Source organism: Thamnophis sirtalis, unplaced genomic scaffold, assembly GCF_051295495.1.
Source record: "Thamnophis sirtalis isolate CommonGarterSnake01/CBP01778 unplaced genomic scaffold, rThaSir2_p1.2 scaffold_18, whole genome shotgun sequence".
Taxonomy (NCBI): Eukaryota; Metazoa; Chordata; class Lepidosauria; order Squamata; family Natricidae; genus Thamnophis; species Thamnophis sirtalis.
In genome coordinates, this window is record NW_028261398.1 from 8,006 (window position 1) to 24,283 (window position 16,278).

The 16,278-nt window shown below is 49.5% G+C and overlaps 1 protein-coding gene across 3 annotated transcripts; it reads left to right on the forward strand.

Annotated features, from left to right (window-relative positions):
- Nucleotides 1-274: 274 nt before the first annotated feature.
- SLC25A44 (solute carrier family 25 member 44) lies at nt 275-13,121 on the forward strand. 3 transcript variants are annotated; one of them, XM_087702941.1, is made up of 5 exons: nt 310-433; nt 6,370-6,492; nt 9,360-10,003; nt 11,394-11,521; nt 12,309-13,121. In XM_087702941.1, exons 3-5 carry the CDS (start codon nt 9,382-9,384, stop codon nt 12,498-12,500), a joined length of 942 nt encoding a protein of 313 aa, XP_087559067.1. In that variant the 5' UTR covers nt 310-433; nt 6,370-6,492; nt 9,360-9,381; the 3' UTR covers nt 12,501-13,121. The 3 variants fall into 3 exon arrangements, with proteins under 3 accessions (XP_087559070.1, XP_087559067.1, XP_087559068.1); XM_087702942.1 differs by having other exon boundaries at nt 11,399-11,521; nt 12,309-12,489; XM_087702944.1 differs by lacking the exon at nt 6,370-6,492 and having other exon boundaries at nt 275-433.
- The last annotated feature ends 3,157 nt before the right edge of the window (nt 13,122-16,278 follow it).

A 16,278-nucleotide genomic window follows, 5' to 3' on the forward strand; every position in this document is an offset into this window, starting at 1 on the left:
GGACTTAAAAATCACCAAGGTTGAGAAACACTGGTGTAGAGAATTAAAACCAGGTGAAAGGATGAAATAGCCCTTTAAAGCAGAGCCGACGTTTCCCTCCCATGTGGCTGCCGGGGCTGATGGGAGCGGTAGTCCAGCAAGGGGGAGCAAGAACCTCCCTCATTTCCCCCCCCTTTCCCCTCCCGCGGGGCCTGGAGCGCCCGCCCCGCCGCCTTCAGTGACGCCATCCGCGCGCCGGAAGTGCCGCTCTCTCCTTCCGCCGGCCATCTTTCTCCAGGGCAGCCGAGCAGGAAGCCGGGCGGGAGCGCGGTTGCCCCGATCTAAAGTGGCGGCGGCGAGGAGGAGGAAGAAGAGGAAGGTGGCGGCGGCGGCTGTCGGTGTTGCTGAGCCGGAGCGCTGGCCGGCCCGGAAAGAGAACGCAGCCTCCGGGCAGGTGAGTCGGGGGACGGAGGCGAGGGCGGAGGGGGGAGTCCCGAGACCCTCGACACGGAAGGCGACACGTGTCTCCGCCGTCACGTGGGGAGCCCCGCACGGCCGGTTGGAGCGGCGCTTCCTCCTGCGGACCAGCCCGATCGAGGCCGCGGGGTCTCCGGGCCCAGGAGCGGGCTGCTGGCTGCTGTTGGGCGGCTTCCCCTCCGGTGCTTCGGCTGGAGGCCGAGGGAACCGGGCCTCCCTTCCCAGAACCCCCCCCCCTTCGTTTCCTGCCTTTATTCCGCCTCTGAATAGCTCGGATTCACTTCATATATTCAGCCAACCCGATGGAGGCGGTTTTTTCCACGTCCAGCCACAATGAGACCGTCGCTGAATGAGACCGTCGTTAAATGAATTTTGACCCCCTCTCTCTCTTGCCACAGTTGTTAAGTGAATCTCTGGGGCCGTTAATAACGCGAACTCCGGCCTCCCGGCTTTGACTTTGCTTGCCAGGGGGTCGCAGGACTCTGTGACCGTCGTAAGTACGAGTCGATCGCAGGACTCTGTGACCGTCGTAAGTACGAGTCGGCTGCCCATGGGATCACGTGGCAGTGAGATCGACGGGCATAAGGGTGAAATATGGCCCCAAAGCCCCCCTTTTTCCCCCCAAGGCTGTTGTCACTGAACAGTCACTAAATGGACGGTTGTAAATCGAGTAGGAGATATCGCTCACGAATGCAACGCTGCCCCTCCCCCCCCAATGTCCCACAGAAAGGAATATAATGATTTAAAATCTGATACTTATATAAACCAATAAGTAATGGGGGAAATAGAAGGCAGAAAGATTTCTCTGCCAATCCTAGGCTGGAGGGTGCGATGGGAGGCATATTAATCTAATTTAATAATAATAAATGGGGAAAGGAGAGTCAAAAGGACCAAAAAGGGACTCTAAACCAGAAGTCTTCAAAGTTGCCAAGTTTGGGGATTCCTGCTCTAAACAGTGTATGTGCGTATACTGTTGATTTGTTTGTTTATTTGTGGGTTCATAAACCCCAGAACTTAGGTTGATGCTAATCCAGGAGTACCCAACCTTGGTGGCTTGTCAGCTGAGTGGGGAATTCTGGGAGTTGAAGTCCACAAGTCTTAAAGTTGCCGCAGTTGGACCCCCTGGAGTAGGCATTATACAAAAGCAAAAAAAGATAATAATAACAACAACAACAACACGACCGTGGATGAAGCATGTCACAGGGATCCCCATTGTCATCGGGGCACTCGGCACCGTGTCCAAGAATTTTACAAGATTCATCCACAAATGGCAGCTTCCTGCAATATAACCCCAGCGGAATTGCAAAAAAACTGTGCTACTCGGAACATCTTATATTTTAAGAAGTTCCTCGGTTGATACCTAGGACGCTGGTAGCAAACCGTATCGGCCATTAGCACCAGTCACTGGTATCTGCGATGCGTTTTTGAACGTGTTCCATTGGCTGAGTTTCGTGGTTAATGAATCAAGTATATACTAATAATATACAGGCAGAGAAACACAATGTATAGTTTTCAATAAGAAAGGGTAAATATTTATTTATTTGACTTATATACCGCTTCATAGGGCTTTCAGCCCTCTCTAAGCGGTTTACAATTTTTTTAGCAAATTGAGTCAGCAACTTGCCCCCACAGTCCGGGTCCTCATTTCACGCACCTCGGAAGGATGGAAGGCTGAGTCGACCTTGAGCCGGTGAGATTTGAACCGCTGAACTGCAGATCACAGTCAGCTAAAGTGGCCTGCAGTACTGCACTCTAACCACTGCGCCACCTCGGCTCTTCATAAATAAATAATGCAGCACTTGGATTCCCAAAGAGGAAAACCTGACTTTCACAGCCTCAAGATGTGTGGGAACTCCCGTTGCCAGGGGAAACAAGCTGTTCCAGTGGAGAGGACAGGACACCGCCCCCCCCCCTCCTGCCGCCCCTGTGAATGCTCACTTTTGGCCCTTTCTCTTCCCTCTTTGTTCGTTTGTTGATTCAATTTCTATAGCCGCCATCTCAGTGATTGATTCTGGGCAGCTCTGGGTTGTCCTCGTAAGACCTCTTAGTATGGTGAAGAACCATTGCTTCAGTTCATCAGGCCTGATGATTCATCCACCTGAGTCGCCTCATCCTCCTTGTGGACGCTGGTGGGGCCAGTCATCCCCACCACCATGAGGAAAAGATCAATTCCCAGGGAGGGACTGGTGGAAATGCCCCTGCGACACTCACGTTTCACTTGACCCAGGGTATAAACCTGTGGAATCGGGTTCAACTACCCCTACCCCTCTAGGAGTTTGTCCCTTTTGTTCTTACAAATGCACCCAGCCACTTGCAGAAGTGTTGACTTCCAACTAAAGAGCCACTTTCTTGCATGGTAGTCTGTCTGTCTCTATATATGTCTGTCTGTCTATCCATCTAATCTATCTATCTATCATCTATCTATCTATCTCTATCTATCTATCTATCTATCTATCTATCTATCTATCTATCTATCTATCTCTATCTATCTATCTCTATCTATCTATCTATCTATCTATCTATCTATATCATGTATCAATCTATCTATCATCTATCTGTCTGTCTGTCTATCTATCTATATCATCTTACTCTCTACCTGTTATCCTCTATGTGCCTGCCTGCCCACCCACCCACGTACACATACATTTACATACACACGTAAGTACACACACGTACGTACACACACACACACACACACACATATATGTATGTATGTGTGTTGTATTTGTGCTGATAAATAAGAAGCAGTAAACTTCCCATATTTGGGCATACCAGGGGTTGTAACTCTACATACATACATACATACATACATACATACATACATACATACATATATGCTGGTCTTGTTGTATTCGGGTCTTTTCCCTTCTAAGATTGAGATTGTCTTGGCAATGTTTCAGCGAGGTCTCACTTGCCATCTTCAGGCTCGGTTGGACTTAAAGTGTGATCAGAGCTGCCGTCTTTCTATAAATCTTGGTGGGGGCATGTGGACTACTGGCTTTGTTTCAGTAAGTGGAATGATTGGTTGTGTGGTTGTATCATGAGTGGTGCTGATTGGTGCTGGCTGTGTGTCTGTTGCTGTTTTGTGTTGTAACAGCCTGGGTGGTGGGTGGGACTCGTTTGTTGGCTAGGGCTGGTTTCCAGATGTCTGGTAGGCAGGAGGTATCGTCACATTTATTCATTTTGTGGGGGTGTTTCTCTATTTCGATGGCTTCTATAATTATTCTCTTGTTGAAGTGTTCTGTTTTGGAGATTAAACCTGGTTCCTTCAAAATTAATTTCATGTCCTGTAGCTTTAAGGTGCTGGAAAAGGGAGAAAGTTTTTTCTGACTGCGTTCTTGTGTTCTGCAATGAGTGCATTTATTCTCCTGTTTGTTTGTCCTATGTATGTTGCAGGGCAGATTTTGCATGGCATTTCATAGACTCCTTGGTTTTCTAGCTGGATTTTGTCTTTGGGGTTTCTGAAGATGTTGGCTATTTTTTGGTCAGTGTTGAAGGCTGTCTTGATATTGTGTTTGTGGAGAATTTTGCTGATTTTATCTGTGGTGCCTTTGATGTAAGGGAGGAGGGCGATGCCGTTGTCTTGTTCTGCGTCTTGGTTCTTGGGGGAGTCTCCCTTTGGATTAGGTAATTGTGTTTCTTTGGAATCCGTTGGAGATTAATACGTTTGTGAGAGTGTGTGATTCAGTTTTCAGGTGGTCTTTGTCAGCTAGGCGTTTGGTTCTGGAGATGAGGGTCTTGATTACAGAGTTGATCTGTGAAGGGTGGTGATGGGATTGTGCATTTAAGTAGCGGTTGTGTGTGGTTTTTTCCGGTAGATGGTGTGTCCTAGGGAGGTTTTTTGTAGATTAGGACGTCCAGAAAGGGAAGTTGGTTGTTAGCTTCTATTTCCATGGTGAATTGTATTTTGAGGTCCAGGCTGTTGAGATGTGTGAGGAAGTTGCCCAGTTTTTCTTTCCCGTGTGGCCAAATCACGAAAGTGTCATCTACATATCTAAGACAGAGTTTGGGTTTGTGTTCAGATTTATCTAAGGCGTTAGTTTCAAAATGTTCTAAAGAAGCAAAGCCTACAACCTACTTGTTAGCTTCGATGTCATAGAGCCGAGGTGGCGCAGTGGTTAGGGTGCAGCACTGCAGGCCACTTCAGCTGATTGTTATCTGCAGTTCGGCTGTTCAAATCTCACCGGCTCAAGGTTGACTCAGCCTTCCATCCTTCCGAGGTGGGTGAAATGAGGACCCGGATTGTTGTTGGGGGCGATATGCTGACTCTGTAAACCGCTTAGAGAGGGCGGAAAGCCCTATGAAGCGGTGTATAAGTCTAACTGCTATTGCTATATCCCTCTTCACCCAAGTGCCTATAAAAGAAGCCTTGACAGCTATCCAGAACAAACACAACCCCCTTAAACACATCCTGGACCTGACCAACCACCGCCTAACCAACACATACTTCATCCATAATGGACAAAGATACAAACAGATAGAAGGAGCACCCATGGGATCACCCCTCTCACCCGTCATCGCAGACTTATACATTTCAGTCCAATCTAATCTCTAGCCTATCAAATCTATCTAATCTTTCTATCTAATCCATCCTTAATCTAATCTATCTGATAGCACCTGACAAACACATCAACAGTGTACGCACATATACTGTTTAGAGCAGGAATCCCCAAACTTGGCAACTTTAAAACTTAATGGTGGGACTTCCAGAATTCTGAATCTGGGAATCTGGGGCACCACAGCAGGCCTGGATGGCGGGATGTAGCCTGGGTTCCTTGGGGGGCGGGAACTGCACCCCAGAGGGCAAAGAGGCAGCGGAGCTTAGAATGCCTGGTGGGCAGGAAGAGGGTTAAGATGGCTCTTCCCTAGTGATTCCCAGAGTGCATTCAGGGCAGGAGGGTCTCCAACTCCCAGAATTCCCCAGACCCCTGACCTAGAGCAGTGGTGTCAAACGGATGCGTCATGGGCAGGCAACATCCACCCAGCTCTGCAAAGGGGAAAAAACATGGTGTGTCACATGACACAAATGCTTGCTTTAGTTTTGCAAGTCTACAGGGCGAGGAGCGATAAAAGGAAACTCCTTCTGCAAATAACTCAGCCAATGTAATAGAAGGCAGAAAGATTTCTCTGCCAATCCTAGGCAGGAGGGTTGGTGGAGGGTGCGATTGGAGCCATATTAATCTAATTTAATAATAATAAACTGGGGAGAGGAGAGTCAAAAGGGCAAAAAAGAGACTCTTAAACCAGAAGTCTTCAAAGTTGGCAACTTTAAGACTTGCGGACTTCAACTCCCAGAATTCTCCAGCCAGCAGAGCTGGCTGGAGAATTCTGGGAGTTGAAGTCCGCAAGTCTTAAAGTTGCCAAGTTTGGGGAATCCTGTTCTAAACAGTGTATGTGCATATACTGTTGATTTGTTTGTTTATTTGTGGGTTCACAAACCCCAGAATTTAGGTTGATGCTAATCCAGGAGTGTCCAACGGTGACTTGTGAGCTGAGTGGGGAATTCTGGGAGTTGAAGTCCACAAGTCTTAAGTTGCCACAGTTGGACCCCCTGGGCTAGGCATTATACAAAAGCAAAAAGGATAATAATAATAATCTCAGGGCTGCCAATGTATCCAACATACCTTCCTCCTCCTATCTTCTCCACGACAACAACCCTGTGAGGTGGGTTGGGCTGAGGAAGAGAGACTGGCCCGAACTCTCCCAGCTCGATTTCATGGCTAAGGCGGGACTAGAATTCACCCCCTCCCGCTTTCTAGCCAGGTGCTTGAACTGTTGTAAGTCTGGTGTGTTTAGTAATCCTGTACCAGCAGAATAGGAAGGGTTAGGCTATGAAGCAGGATGAGACTTTGAGGAGCGTCTTCCCTGCTCCTCTTTAACACTTGAAATACAATCTACACTCTTCTTTTGAAGGAAGGCGATGCCTTGAAGGGAAAGGATCGACAAGGTTGACGAGGAATCGGAAGCCAGCATGAGGGAGATCAATTGGATCCACCAGAAATCCCCAGATCTTCTCCCACCGCATGTTCACTGAAGGTGAGCCTCGGTTTGGGGGGGGGGGGGCCTCAATCGGAGATTGTTGGCTTCAGGGGTTCTGTTCATTCCTGCCTCTTGAACCGATCGGTAGTTTTTCAGGCCTCTTTGCCTTCAGCCGAGTGTCGAAGGCATCTTCCGGGATGGGCCATGGAGCTGCTCCCTGCTTCTCAACCGTGGCACCTTTCAGATAGGGGGGGCTTCAGCTCCCAGAATCCCCCAGCCAGCAAGCACATTCGTGCTCACGTGATTTCCCTTTTAGCGGCAGAGTTGCCAGTCCCAAATGTGGTGATTCAAGGTACTAATTATGACCTTTAAAGCGCTCCATGGCTTAGGCCCAGGGTACCTGTGAGACCACCTACTGCCACCGGTAGCCTCCCATCGTCCAGTGCGATCCCACAGAGTTGGCCTCCTCAGGGTGCCGTCGGCCAGACAGTGTCGGCTGGCGACCCCCAGGGGGAGAGCCTTCTCTCTGGGAGCGCTTTCCCTCTGGAATGAGCTTCCTCCGGAGCTTCGTATAATCCCCGACCTCCGGTCCTTCCGACGCACCCTAAAAAGTTGGCTTTTCCAGCAAGCCAGCCTGGCCTGAACAAAACAAAACAAATTATTGATCACTGTTAATTTTAATTAATTTAATTTTAATTTAATTGTCAATTTTAATTGGCTTTGGGATATCCTATTTAATTTCTTTTTAACTTTTTTTTTTAATTTAAATTTTTTAAAATTTTTTTAATTTAAAACAAATACAACATCCTTCTTTACATGCTATAGAAAGTGTATCAGTTGGTTACAAATAGACTTTTACGCATCTCTTCCACATCTTTTTAACTTTTGAATTATGTGTTTCTTTCAATGTTATACGGCCTCCCTGAGTCCTTGGGAGAAGGGCGGCATATAAATCGAATAAACGTCAACCTTATTAAGTAAGGATTATCTCTAATTGAGACGACCCCTCTGATAGAGGAGAAGGTTTGGGTTGAGGGTTGAGAGGCTCTTGGGAGCCGGATCGTTTTGCACCCATGAGGTTACCTCGTTTGGGTAATGAAACGTCAATCCAGGAAACAACCACGTTCAGAGCCCCCCCAAGAGTCCCCCCCTTCTCTGAGAGCCTGAGAATCAGGGGTCTCTGTGGATTTGTGGCCTCTTAGCCTCTGCTTGAGCAGTCTGGGAGACCCTCACGGAGTTCCTTAGGAGGAGTTTCCTTTCTTGTTCCTCACCTGTAGACTTGCAAAACTAAAGCAAGCATTTGTGTCATGTGACATACCGCCATGTTTTTCCCCTTTGCGCCATGTTTTTCCCCTTAGCATCAACCTAAGTTCTGGGGTTTATGAACCCACAAATAAACAAACAAATCAACAGTATATGCACATACACTGTTTAGAGCAGGAATCCCCAAACTTGGCAACTTTAAGACTTGTGGACTTCAACTCCCAGAATTCTCCAGCCAGCAGAGCTGGCTGGAGAATTCTGGAAGTTGAAGTCCACAAGTCTTAAAGTTGCCAACTTTGAAGACTTCTGGTTTAGAGTCCCTTTTTGGTCTTTTTGACTCTCCCTCTCCCCCATTTATTGTTATTAAATTAGATTAATATGCCTCCCATCGCACCCTCCACCAGGATTAGCAGAGAAATCTTTCTGCCTTCTATTACATTGGCTGAGTTATTTGTAGGAGGAGTTTCCTTTATCGTTCCTCGCCCTGTAGACTTGCAAAACTAAAGCAAGCATTTGTGTCATGTGACACACCGCCATGTTTTTTCCCCTTTGCAGAGCTGGGTGGGCGTTGTCTGCCCATGACGCATCCGTTTGACACCCCTGCTCTAGGTCAGGGGTCTGGGGAATTCTGGGAGTTGGAGAGCCTCCTGCCCTGAATGCACTCTGGGAATCACTAGGGAAGAGCCATCTTAACCCTCTTCCTGCCCACCAGGCATTCTAAGCTCCGCTGCCTCTTTGCCCTCTGGGGTGCAGTCCCCCCCCCTTTCCCTCCCCCCCCCCAAGGAACCCAGGCTACATCCCGCCATCCAGGCCTGCTGTGGTGCCACAGATTCCCAGATTCAGAATTCTGGAAGTCCCACCGTCTCTCAAGTAGCCCAACCAGACGCAGGTTGGAGGGTCTGAGAAGCCTTTGGACAGACCCCAGGCAAGTTGAGAAGCTCACAGTAAGGGCTTCTCTCCTAACTTAAGAAAGTGAAGACTCCTGAAAGGGATGGTTTCAAAAAGAACCCTTAATTAAGAAGAATGGAAGCTGTTACAGGCAAAGCAGCATCTGAATCCCTTTAGGCAATGCAATTAAAGTGATAGTGACCCCTCCTTTCTGTTAGAATCCAGATTCTAGCTAATACACAATTGTGAAGATGTTTCCTTTATCAAGTGTCCTGAGAGCCACATAAACATACATTCCCATGGCTACCTTCCGTTAGACATTAAAGTAAAACACTTCACACGGCCATCATAAACATTCCCCAAAAGGTGATGGGGTCTCAGTCTTTCCGGTGCGAGGAAAGCTGTTGTAAAATATCAGTTGTCACGGGCACTGCCAATAAATTGACTCCGATGCCCCCCTACTCCCAATTAGCAATAGCAATAGCAGTTAGACTTATATACCGCTTCATAGGGCTTTCAGCCCTCTCTAAGTGGTTTACAGAGTCAGCATATCGCCCCCAACAACAATCCGGGTCCTCATTTTACCCACCTTGGAAGGATGGAAGGCTGAGTCAACCCTGAGCCGGTGAGATTTGAACAGCCGAACTGCAGTCAGCTGAAGTAGCCTGCAGTGCTGCATTTAACCACTGCGCCACCTCGGCTCTCAATTGAATGGCAGTATCGCGTTTAGGGATCTGACACTCACACTCACACAACCCCTTGCTCTTCCGCAGGGCGCTCCCCCTCCCGCCAGCCATGGAGGACAAGCGCAACATCCAGATCATCGAGTGGGAAGACCTGGACAAGAAGAAGTTCTACGTCTTTGGGGTGTGTATGACGATGATGATCCGCATCAGCGTCTACCCGTTCACCCTCATACGGACGCGGCTGCAGGTCCAGCTGGGGAAGAGCCTCTACAACGGGACCTTCGACGCCTTCGTCAAGATCCTGCGGGCCGAAGGGGCGGCCGGGCTCTACCGCGGCTTCCTGGTCAACACCTTCACCCTCATCTCCGGCCAGTGCTACGTGACCACCTACGAGCTGACCCGCAAGTACGTCTCCCAGTACAGCAGCAGCAACACCATCAAGTCATTGGTGGCCGGCGGCTCGGCCTCCCTGGTGGCCCAGAGCATCACGGTGCCCATCGATGTGGTCTCCCAGCACCTGATGATGCAGCGCATGGACAACAGCATGGGTCGCTTCCGCGTGCAGGCCCACCAGGGCAGCCGGTTCCCCGTGTTCGGCCAGACCCGGGACATCATCGCCCAGATCTTCAAGGCCGACGGGCTGAGGGGCTTCTACAGGGGCTACGTGGCCTCCCTCCTGACCTACATTCCCAACAGCGCCGCCTGGTGGCCCTTCTACCACTTCTACGCAGGTAGGTGGTTTTTCTGCAGGCGTTTCACGACCCAGACTACCGTATTTCTCAGAGTATAAGACGCTCCGTAGTATAAGACACACCTAGCTTTTGAGGAGGAAAACAAGGGGAAAATATCTGCCTCCCAGTAATTTGCTTCCTTGCAACAAACAGTACAGACAATATACAGTGTAGTTTTACATTTCAGACTCCACTTGTATAAGACGCTGTTAAAATCGATGTGGCTTTCTCTGCTATTTAAAACAAGATACAATAACGCTGGGCCTCTCTTCAGATCAAGCATTTATTTAGCAATAGCAGTAGCAGTTAGACTTATATACCGCTTCATAGGGCTTTCAGCCCTCTCTAAGTGGTTTACAGAGTCAGCATATCGCCCCCAACAACAATCCGGGTCCTCATTTCACCCACCTCGGAAGGATGGAAGGCTGAGTCAACCTTGAGCTGGTGAGATTTGAACAGCCGAACTGCAGAACTGCAGTCAGCTGAAGTGGCCTGCAGTGCTGCATTTAACCACTGCGCCACCTTTCAAAAAGCATCTTCATTTTGTTAAGCTGTTTAGAACAATAATAAAGCAGTCTTTAAAAAAATGAGTCTAATAATTTGAACATTCTAGAGGCCTTTATAGTTGTTGACTTAGCTCCTTGCAGCAAACAGCCTGATTAACAGAAGAAAAAACCAATCTGCCTCCCAGCAATTTGCCAGGTGGAGCAAACAGCAAGTTTCACTTTCACTTTCTCCCAATCATCAGCTGTTTCAGGCTGCAGGGATTGCTATAGCCTGTTGAAGCCTCTGCAAGCCCCATTTCCCCCAGTTTTCTGCAAGGAGGTAGATTGCTGGGAGGCAGAGGCCAAAGGGTGGGGGCAGGTGGTGGGTGGGTGGGGCTACATTCGGTGTATAAGACGCACCCAAATGTTCACCCTCTTTTAGTGGGGGGGAAAAGTGCGTCTTATACTCCGAAAAACAGAGTAGGTAACCTCATCAGTGCTAGAAGGGAGCAGGGTTTGGGTTGTGACTGTGAGGTGCTCTCTGAGCTTGGTTGTTTTCTTGCGGACATTTTATGACCCAAACTAGGTAACCTCATCAGTGCTAGAAGGAGGCAGGGTTTGCAGGGAGGAGGAAGAGGTGAGAGAGAGGCCTCCTGCCCAAGGATTACTCAGATCAATCACTGTCCAGGGTAGAAAATACGGGCAGTTCAAATGAACACGAAGGATTTATTGCAAGCTCAAGTAATATCCTGCACCCTCACCACACCTGGGAGGGAGGTCCCAATTTTCTCAGGTGCCCAGAGCCTTTTAACGCTGGAGGCCCAGCAGCTCCCTGGGTGGATACGTCCAGCGTGGCTCCTCAGCAGCTGTTCAGCCCCTGACCTGGTTTCCCTGCCTGTTTGCAGAACAGCTCTCCAGCATGAGCCCCAAGGACTGCCCCCACCTGCTCCTCCAAGCCATCTCCGGCCCCATGGCGGCTGCCACCGCTTCCACCCTCACCAACCCCATGGACGTCATCCGGGCGCGTGTGCAGGTAAGTGCCTCTTTTGCCTGAGCCTGCTCCTCACCCGCGAGGAGAGCCGGCAGCTACTCGGGCTCTGCGGGGAGGCCTGGAGACTGTCCCGCCCCAATGATTGGGGGGCGGTGATGCCTCTTGAGTGGCTTCCGACCTCCACAGGCCTTTGCGTGCCTCCCTTCCCCCCCACGCAGGTCCTGGCTTGGCCTTCCCCTCCCCCGGCCTCCTATGGCCTGCGGGCAAAGAGGGGTTTTGGCCTTGGGGGCCGGAAGCCACTAAGACATTTGGCAGGTGGGGTGGGGGTGGGTGGGTGGGGGCTCCCTGTTAATCACGCTCCTTTCTCCAACCTGCTTCTTGTTGGACTACCTGGAGATGGTGAACTTCCAGAACTCTTGACTCTGGGATTCCACCCATCTTCCAAGCGAGAAGCACCGTCCCAGAGGGGGTCCCCAGCTTACGTTCCCAATTGACCCCCTCTCCCAAATTTCCGTTGCTGAGCAAGACTGTTGCTAAGTGAGTTTGTCCCCATTTTACCACCTTCCTTGCCACCGTTGTTAAGTTAGTCGCAGGGCTGTTATCCCGGCTTCTCCGCTGATTGCCGGAAAGGGAGTCAGGGGATCCCGTGGCCCCGGGACACTGCGACGGTCATAAATAGGAGCCGGTTGCCCCAGTTTTGATCACCAAGGGGATGCTGAAGCGGCCCTGGGTGGGTTTTTTCGGTTGTGTTTCCGACTTTGGACGGTTGTCGGTCAAAGGGTGTCTCTTGCTGAAGCTCAGAAGTGGGTCTTGCCCTTCTTCCTTCCAGGTGGGGGGCAAGAACTCCATCATCCTGACCTTCAAGCAGCTGATGGCTGAGGAGGGTCCCTGGGGGCTCACCAAGGGCCTCTCTGCTCGCATCATCTCGGCCACCCCCTCTACCATCGTCATCGTGGTGGGCTACGAGACCCTGAAGAAGCTCAGTCTGCGGCCGGAGCTGGTCGACTCCCGGCACTGGTAGGGCGCCTGGGTGAGAGAGGCTTCGGTTTCGGAGACCCCCCCCTGGACGGTTGGGAAGAATCGCCGGAAAGCAGGACACGACTGGCCGATCCCTGCCACCGACTCTGCCGCCAAACCCCCAGGGTCAGCCCGGGACCTCCGTGCGTCCTGAAAAATGGCATAAGACTTCCTGGCTACTAAACTTGGCACCGCTTAGTGTCCCTTTTTATTTTTATTTTTTAAGGATGTCGGTTGAAGCGAAGCCGGTTTTTTTTCTTCTCCAGGGGGATTTGGATTTTTATTTTTTTTTGTATTTTGCCAGAATTCCTGCATTATTGGGAGACTCACTTTCCCCTCACTTTCCCTGCTGCTTGGAAAGGATCCTCCGGGTGCAGCCACACAATAAACACACACAAACAGACCCTGTGTTGGAAAGCAGTCCAGAAAATCCTTCGCCTTCTGATGCTTCTGAAAAGGTGTTTTTTTTTTTTTTTAACCGAATATTTGGGGAGGAGGAGATGCACCAACCCCCCCAAACCACCACCGCCCCCGGAGTTATTTTTATAGCCTTTCTTCCAGAACTCAATGTGATCTGTACATAGAGATTTTCCTCCTCTTATTTTGTATAAACGTGGAAGCTGTCTTTCTGATCTTCCCTCTCCGAAGTGTAGGATTTTTGTTTATATGTTTCTAATTGTGTCAACGGTGATTGAAGGGAAGCACCCTTCTTGTCTGTACAGTCCTGGTGCCCAACTGTGTGTGTGTGTGTGTGAATGAATGAGAGAGAGAGAGAGAGAGAGAACCTGGGGAGGGGGATTAAACCCCACCCAGGGAGAGGAGAGAGAGGTGCACTTTATTCTCCAGGGTTTCTCCCATGTGAGCGTAGACAAAATAATAATCAGATCCCTGTTGTGTCCGTCACATCCGTACCCTCTGCACACAGAGAAGTGGGATGGTTGCTTATTTGGGGGGGCTTCAGTTGAAAGGCAAGGCTGGAGAAAAATGAGGATAATGCTATTTTTGATCTTCGTGTAAGTGGGACCGTCTGAATCACTGAATGAATATTTCATTAACGGGGAGGACGGGGTAGGGAAGGAAGGAAGGGAGGGATCGGATTTTCTTGGGAGGAGAAGGCTGATTCTGAACGCAGAGCATTGAACTAAGCCAGCTGGGCTCCGAAATCCAGCCTAAAACCGGTGCAGCCAAGGAGAAAGCAGGGTCCCACGGCCAGCAGCGTTGATGGACTCCGTCCTGCCGCCTGGCCACCATTTTTCCACTGCTGATTTGCTGGTGCTGGTTTGGGGGGATTCTTCCCCCGAGCTGCTCTTCGCCCCAAATGCGGCTGCAGAGACCTTATAAGGCAGAGGGAGAAGCTGCAGTTGCTAGGCGGCAAGTAAACTCGCCTGCTTTAAAAAGTAAGTATTTGGTGGTGGTGGTGGTGGTGGGTTTGGAGCAATGCTAGTGTGAGGTATTATTCTCTGCACTTACTCCAAGCTAGCAGCTTTTTAACATCAAACAGGGTTTATAGCTGGCCTAATCATGGGCTGCATAGGGACCTCTAAACACTTAAACACAGGGGGGCGTTAAGCTGCCTGGGGAATGCTGGGAGTTGAAGTCTGCGTATCTTAAAGTTGCCCAGTCCTTGAACGGTCCTTCTAGGTTAATGGTTTACAGACCCAGCAATTTAAGACTTGCGGACTTCAACTCCCAGAATTCCTCAGCTCTTTTAGGCAGGAACCCCTGTCCTTAGGTACACAAAATGTACGTCGTGGAGGAGAGGGCCAGCACGCCAAAGCTACCTGCCAGCCACTCCACCAGGCTTTCTTCTGTGGAAACCACCCCCTCCCCAAATTCAAGCACGTTGGCCTCTCTTTCCCCTTAAAGCAGAGTTTCTCCACCTCCTTGAGACGGGTGGGCTTCAACCCCCCAGCTGGCTGAGGAATTCTGGGAGTCGAAGTCCACCCATTTCAAAGTGGCTGAGGGTGAGAAACACTGGGAAAGGGTGATGGGAAGGAGAGCCTGTTGGCAATTCCTGTAGGGCTGGGGATTTTTTTTGAGGGGGGGGGAAATGTTTCTCTTAAGTGTACATCTCATGGTCCCCAAACCAGCCCTCAACAGAAGCTACCCTGGGCCTGCACAATTTTTAGTCCTTCCTAGCTTGGCCCAGCTTAGTTTCTTTCGGAGGTCCTAAGATTTCTCGCTCTCCGTTTATTTTCTCCAGAGGTGCCACATCTGCAGCTGGAATGGGTGCGTCAAGCTCAGCCTGGACGGAGGTATCCGGGGGTTGCTGATGGCCTTTGGTGGAAGTGGGCAGAAGAGACCCCCTCCCAATCCACAGAGGACCTCGCAACTCTATCCCAGTGGTTCCCAAACTTGGCAACTTTAAGACTTGTGGACTTCAACTCCCAGAATTCTCCAGCCAGCAGAGCTGGGAGTTGAAGTCCACAAGTCTTAAAGTTGCCAAGTTTGGGAACCACTGCTCTCTCCCAAGGGCAGTTGTGCCATAGCCAAGAAAAATAGGGTAAATTTGGTCGAACGTAAAGTGAAACACTCTCCCTCTCCCCCCCCCCCAAACCCCAACCTTCTTTGAGCTGCTGAAAAATAATCTGTAAATCTGATCCAGGCTGCCCCCACCTCCCCTGTTTTCCTGAAAATACCAAGATTGTGAGGATGGGCTACCTCTAGTGTTGATGTACAAGGCTCTCTGCCAAACGAAACGGCTCGTGAGAAGAGGGGCTGGAGGTCAGTTGCCCGCCGCCTCTCCCCCCCCCCCTTGCAGCCGAATCGTGAAAAATGCTTTACCCGATGTACTTTTCCTGGTGAGCTTACTGGACATTTAGCGCTATTCCAAGCATAACTACTGAACTGAGATTTCATTCCATTTCTTTAGCCAGGGCAATTATTTCTCGGGCATGTCAAGTTTCCCGCTGGGTGGATCTCCCATCCCAGATATAGAGAGGGGAGAAAGCACAGCTGGCTGGGGATTCTGGGAATTGAAGGTTAAAACTCGCCAAGCTTGAGAAACACTGTTTTGGATATCTTTCTTTGATGTAACGGTACTACGAATTAATATGTTTCTGATTCGAATTGTCTGTAGGGAGCAGTGCTGTGAACTTCTCAGGAAGCCGAAGGGCTCGTGCAAACGTGGCAGCTTTAAAACTTGCGGCCTTCAACTTCCAGAATTCCCCATCTGGCTACGCAGGCTGGTCAATTCTGGGAGTCCACAAGTCTTAAAGTTGCCATGTTTGGAGACTCCTGACCTAAAACAATGCCACATAGACTTTTTACGCGAGTGGGGAGGAATAAGGCTGAAAGGAAACCACATAGAGCGACCTAAAATAAGGGTTATTTTATTATCCAGCTAACACTTAATTCTGATGGTCTCTATTATTGGTGCCTGCCTTTTCAATATGGAGTTTGAATGTATTTGGTACAGTACATTAAAGCTGGTTTCAATTTTGCACTGTAAAAAGTCTTTAAAAGTATAATTAAAAGTTTTTTTTTATTATTTATTTGGTGGAGGGGTTTCGTTTGTGCGGTTAAGGCGAAGAGCAGGCATTGTCCTAGGATGCCCTCAGGATTTCCCCACCCAGAGACCACCAGAGACGGTGAGACTCACAGACGCCATTCACAAAATGGTAGTGAGGGGAACCATCATTCAGGAGAATGAATGGACACAGAGATTAAGAAAAGAAACAGCATTGTCTCACTATTTGTAATGTGGCTGGAAAGAAACCAGAGCAGGTGATTCTAAAACTACAGACACAAATAATTTAAATTAAACTAGGCTTTGTTGCACA

What these genes read in the sequence shown, in the direction of transcription:
- SLC25A44 (XM_087702944.1), top strand. Translation starts at nt 9,382, where the DNA reads ATGGAGGACAAGCGCAACATCCAGATCATCGAGTGGGAAGACCTGGAC. An exon ending in CTTCTACCACTTCTACGCAG is followed by an intron (nt 10,004 to 11,393) that starts GTAGGTGGTTTT and finishes GCCTGTTTGCAG; the next exon opens with AACAGCTCTCCAGCATGAGC. An exon ending in TCATCCGGGCGCGTGTGCAG is followed by an intron (nt 11,522 to 12,308) that starts GTAAGTGCCTCT and finishes TCTTCCTTCCAG; the next exon opens with GTGGGGGGCAAGAACTCCAT.